The 5,823-nt window shown below is 37.1% G+C and overlaps 1 protein-coding gene across 2 annotated transcripts in view; it reads left to right on the top strand.

Moving 5' to 3' along the window:
* The window catches only part of LOC109833699, an 8,569-nt gene extending 3,850 nt beyond the window's left edge, over nucleotides 1-4,719 (top strand). The window contains exons 2-3 of one of the 2 annotated variants that reach the window (XM_020401477.1): nucleotides 1,039-1,148; nucleotides 3,116-4,719. In XM_020401477.1, coding sequence (XP_020257066.1) covers nucleotides 3,128-4,141 — 1,014 coding nt within the window. In that variant the 5' untranslated portion in view covers nucleotides 1,039-1,148; nucleotides 3,116-3,127 and the 3' untranslated portion in view covers nucleotides 4,142-4,719. The remainder of the gene's footprint in view (nucleotides 1-1,038; nucleotides 1,149-3,115) is intronic. The other variant, XM_020401476.1, reaches the window with a different exon arrangement.

The raw sequence follows: 5,823 nt of genomic DNA, 5'->3' as shown, positions 1-5,823 counted from the left end.
AAATGATAAATAGATGATATGTTATGTGAGACTATAAAGCATGTATACTCCTTATAATGCTCATACTGTGTCAACATGTGTTGTATATCAACACTCCATGCACAAGATGTCAAGCAATGTAGAAACTGTGCTCTAGGTTTTTAGTATTACATGTCTAAGACGTAGGTGGGTACCATTTCTCTATTTGGGTGTATGAAATTTCAGTCAGTTTAAAATGTAACCTGTTTAATCAGTACCCAATCGATAAAAATTGCAGAGAAATCTATATCTTTCTTCACCCCTCTCTAACTCCAGTGTGATCTTAATAACCAAAACAACTCTTCTGGCAACGAGAATGACTAGTCACTCAGGTTACCAACTGTCCCTAGGAAGCAATGTAACTACCCTTGGAATCTATTTATGTATTTGATTGAATTTTGTAATCAAAATTATATTGTTAGCTATCACTTGTTATTCTTCTTTTTCTGTTTGTCTGTCCAGTGTCCTACATAACTGCTTTTAATTGTTTCATGTCCTTCCAATATGCATATCCATGTGTACTCTATAGATGTTAGATGACTCTTTGGGCCATTTTAGCCTATAATTGACATCATTTGTAGTCATTTAGCATCAAAAACTATATGGATCATCAATCAAATAATCCATAGGTGAGATTTCTTTCACCTCAAGTATATAAAAAACATTGTTGCATTGTCCTGGATCTGCAAATCGGCAAAATAAACCAGTAAAGCATTAAGAACAAGGAGAAATTTGTTTAATATGTTCCATATTCATTTATATCTCAACCAGGTTATCTAAGAATATCTAAATCTGCTAATCATGAAGTTAAAGCAATAAGAAAAGGAGGTTTATTATCCTCTATATATGTTTGAAGTATTTATTCTTTATAATTTTTAATATTTTAAGTATTCGTTCTGTTAGATTACCTTTTTTGAGTTGCCCTATTCGGATCACTTTCATGTTAAATCTGTCTTTCTTTATGTTTCTTGTGTTAAAGAATTTAGAGCAGAATGTGACTAATATGGTTTCAAAGATCAGATGGTGAAATGTAATATGTTGAGTGGGCACTGGGCACCCTTTATATATGGAGTATAAAATATATTTCGTCGGAGATGATTACAAGAGATATGTCGATGCTGCTGCTCTAGGTGGGCCTCCTCCCTCTTCTCCTTGGCAGTGGCAATGAAATGATAGGAGAAATGAAATTCATATGAGAGAATTATGAAACTTTACTCAACTTATTTTTCCATTTGAATTTTCCCACCTCTACCTCTTTTTTTCATATGAATCTGGAAATAATTTCTTCCTCCATTTCTTCTAGAAGGCTTCCATAGATTGGTACCTTCAGCAAGGAAAAACTAGGTAAAAAAGATCTAGTTTCATAAGAAGCTGGTGTAATTTTAAATAAAATGGATATAGCATACAAGAAAGATGAGTGACAGCTTTGTCTCATGTGATATTTCCTACAGCTCCCATATCAATCTGTTATAGGGCCTAATGCTTTCATTGGTATTGCTAAGTAGCCAATTGACAATTGGAGGTTTTCGGCCCTACTGTTTTTCCACAAGCTGGTCATTTTTGTTTCTGAAATAATGGCTGAATCTAAGAAAATTATTGGCGACTCAGAGTCCTGCTTTCATGCTAAGTTTTGATATTTGATCTTTTATCCTTTGGCTACGTGTTTAAAACTTCTGGCTCGTAGTTGTGCAGTCCCTAGACAGAGATCTCTATAATGATATAGCTATTGAAATTTGTTGCAGAAAACTTGCTAGAAAACTTCGGGGAAAACCAGATGCATGACTAGGGTAATTATTTGTTACGAAATCAATTATAGAAATGTTCCAGATTTTGGATACTCAGATCATCATAGAAACCAATACAAGGCATTGTGACCTACATGCGAATTAAGTTGCTGTGACATGATTAATCTGGTCGAGCTTGCATATGCTTTCAAATGCTATAAATATGGAAGAAGTCGATGCTAACTTCGATTTTAATGTGGGCATCTTGATGGAAAATTTAGTACATAGATTTTAGAATTATAGGTTTAAGTTTTGGGTTTTGTCATCAAGGTTTATCAGCTCTCTCCCTTCAATTCTAATGCATCTGATGATTAAATACTCCAAAACCACTTCTAAACTGTAACCATTCTGATTTTCATTCCACGAATCACATCCAGCATGCTGCTACCGTGATGAATGATGGAGTAAATACATAATAATCATATAAATGAAGTAAGGTATTACTTGCAAGTGCAAGTTTTTAAGATGTTACTACATCATTTCTGTTAATATTTGTTATGTGTGTGAATAAGAAGCTTATGCAGTCACAGAAGAATCGATTTAGGAAATATGGATTGAGGATGCGATCATCTTAAAGATGACACTGTTCATTATATCCATCAAAGGTGGTCAAGAGAATAAAACATGAACTTATCGCTTCCTATTTTAGACAGAAACTTGAAAGTTGGCTACATTTTTTCTACATCCTACCTTCGTTCCATCTTTACCATTGAAGTTGGTGATGCTTGCTCGCTTCTCTAACATACAGTATATTGGGCTTGTTGATGCACAAGACTTCATTTTATGTTCACCAATATCAATTAGTGAGTATGAATGCACACTTAAAAGTTCCTCTCCATAAGCTTTTGTGAAAAGCAATAGTAAAAAAAAAAAGAAAAAGAAAAAAAAACCCTTCTCCAAACCTATTTGAATTTATATCAATTCGAATAGTACTTTGTGTGTGGACAAACAATGAAAATGAGAAATTGGGTAGATTTGTGTTAAATATGAAATGGCTATCCTACAAAAAAGTTAATTGACTAGTTGGCAACTAGGTAGACATATAATTTCTAGCGAAGCAATTTAGGCGCAGTCAACCTAGAACCCCTGTGAAATTTCTTAGATTGATGTCTTTATACTTGTTGAATTTTCTGATACTTATCACTCCTAATTTATCTATTTTGATACTGTACTGCGTTGAATGAGATAACCTAATGTTGGGTTCATTTTTATTTCCTCAATGCTCAACTTATGCGTCCTTCAATTTGTCATCACTGCCATATTTGGCTGATAATTTAATGCTTAATTCTTATATTCTGAGCTGTGTTCCCCAGGTTTTGCTGTAGATGGGAAGAGTTATCAAGGGCCACAACAGACGTCAATTCAGGCTCACCCCATATCCTATACCTTCAAACCGTTATGCTCAGGAGAAAATTGACTGGAAGCAGGCTGTATGTGCTGTTTGTTTGGAGGCTCCACATAATGCTGTTCTCCTCCTCTGCTCATCCCATGACAAAGGTTGCCGCCCTTATATGTGCGGTACCAACTTTCGCCATTCTAACTGCCTTGACCTTTTCAAGAAAGCTTATGCGAAGCCAGCTGTCACCACTTCCGACTCCCAAGAGAATTTGTCAGACCTCAGTTGGCCTTCCTGCAAGAAATCCGAGCCAACTGAGCTCTCTTGCCCTTTATGCAGAGGTGAGGTGAAGGGATGGACAATAGTGGAACCAGCAAGACTTCACCTCAACAAAAAGAAAAGGAGCTGCATGGAGGATGGATGCTCATTCAGTGGCACATATAGAGAACTACAGAAGCATGTGAAAGCCAAGCATCCAAGAGCCAAGCCTCGAAAGGTTGATCCATTGCTCGAAGCGAAGTGGAGGGCACTTGAGAGGCAAACAGAGGAGCAAGACGTATTGAGCACGATAAGGTCATCAATGCCAAGATCTGTTGTTATGGGGGATTATGTCATCGATATGGATAGCAACAGCGGTAGCGACTTTGATGATTTTGACGACGATGATGATGAAGATGATGGATTTGATGATGATGATGACGAGGATGATGGAGGGGATAGAGGAGGCGGCTTTCTAAGAAGAAGAAGGGGGAGAAGTAGTAGTGGGGATTTTCGTCAAAGGTTTCTTTACCTTCTATTGCAGGAGGGTGTTCGTCTGGCAAGGGCTCGTAGAGGTATTGAAGATGGTGGCAATGGGGGTGGAGCTGTTAATTATCAGTCAGAGGAAGACAATGTTCATAATGATGTTGGTAGGAATCAAGAAAGGCGAGTGAATTTGATTAGGAGAAGGCGGAGACGGGGGCGAGGTCGTGGGAGATCTGTGTTTCATGATCTCATGTGCTAAAATTACCTTGATGGAGCTTTGCTAGAAAGACCTAGATATGTTGTGTTCAGCTAGATAGAGGAATTGCCCATTTTTTGGTTCCAATGTTTATGATGGTATATTTCTCTTTTGGTTTTCGATATTTAAGTAGAAAGCACATCTTCGATTGGATTGTTGTTAAGACATGATACTTAGAAGTAGGAAGGGCTTCTTACTTGGTTCTGCATTTATTTTCAGACAGGGTGTTGTTTAAGGAGGTGGTACTGCTGGTGTTATTTTGTTTAGAGCTTAGTATGAAGTCTGCAGTTGAAGATATTTCCAGAAAGTGGGATATAGGAGGTTCTCTTGCTACTATTAGAGGGGAGAGAGAGCAATGTCATGGCTTTAACGAGTGAATCTCTGTTTGAAGTTTTGTTTTTCGTCAATACCCTCCATTTGCAGTTCAAGCAGGACGTTCAGCTGGATTTGTTTGTGGTTCGTGTGATTCATCTCTCTGGCCAGGGTATCTATCAGAGAGCATTTGTCCTTTATTCTTCGGCGTGGGATTTGATCTTTGTTTCATTTTTGTGAGTATAAAACTGCATGATGCCTTCATTGCCTTTGGTTTGTTCTGATAAGTATTTTGCGTCATGGAGACCCTGACAAGCTCATCTGGGCTACATTAGAGGTTCTTTTTAACATGTGCTGACCTGCATGGGCCTCGGCACCGTCTTTCCCCCCCCCTGATAATGAGAATTTCTGCCCCTTATAGGCAGCAGACGGGATGGGACTTAATTTCTAATGAGCAGTATTGGCTACGAGATCAATTGAACGCTATATAACATAATTGACAGCCTGCTCCCAAAGTAATACAGAATAGCACGATCAAACATATTCGGAAATTTCACTTAAAAACATGTCAATATGAATGCTTAGACTAGAAGAAATTAACCCCTTTCTGTTCTTTTTCGCCAGATCACAAATCAGCTGGACAACATCCAAGGTCACTATTTCATTTGTTCAACTTTTATCAGGTATCTCGGATGTCGTAAATTATTGCTGAACAAGTGATGGAGATGATAATAAAGTCCTTTTTACTAGGGGTGCTAAATCGTATCCGTAGAAGAGGAAATATCTGTAACCGTATCCGTTAGGATACGAATATGGCTAAACAAAATTTTCGTAGAAGAGGAAATATCTGTAACCGTATCCGTTAGGATACGAATATGGCTACTCAAATCTTTAACCAATAGGATATGGTTACGGATATGGTCTTGTAGTGAAATATCCGTATACGTATTCGAAATATCCGAATACATATTAGTCATACTCTTACAATAGTTTCGATTCTTAATTATGGATTTGTGGTTAATTTTGATGATCAAGATGTCTAATCTTAGCTTTTTAATTATAATGAACATATTAACGGCCTCTTTTGTGTCACATGAACTATGTTTTTCTCAATAATATGTGGTTTTCTCATATCCGTTTTGTATCCGCATGTATATCTACCTATATATCCACATTTATATTCGTAATTGTATCCGATTTTAACGGATATGAATATAAATTTTCCTTACCGAGATATATCTGTATCCGAGATGGGTAAGCGGATATAAAAATGATAAGCATCATATCAGAGCCGTATCCGGACCGAACACATGCGTACTTTTTATTCTATAACTTGCGATGTGCAAGTCCGTATAATGTATAACAGGCATTCA

The sequence above is a fragment of the Asparagus officinalis genome, chromosome 3 (assembly GCF_001876935.1).
Source record: "Asparagus officinalis chromosome 3, Aspof.V1, whole genome shotgun sequence".
Lineage (NCBI taxonomy): Eukaryota > Viridiplantae > Streptophyta > Magnoliopsida > Asparagales > Asparagaceae > Asparagus > Asparagus officinalis.
This window is presented reverse-complemented; position numbering and strand designations above follow the sequence as displayed.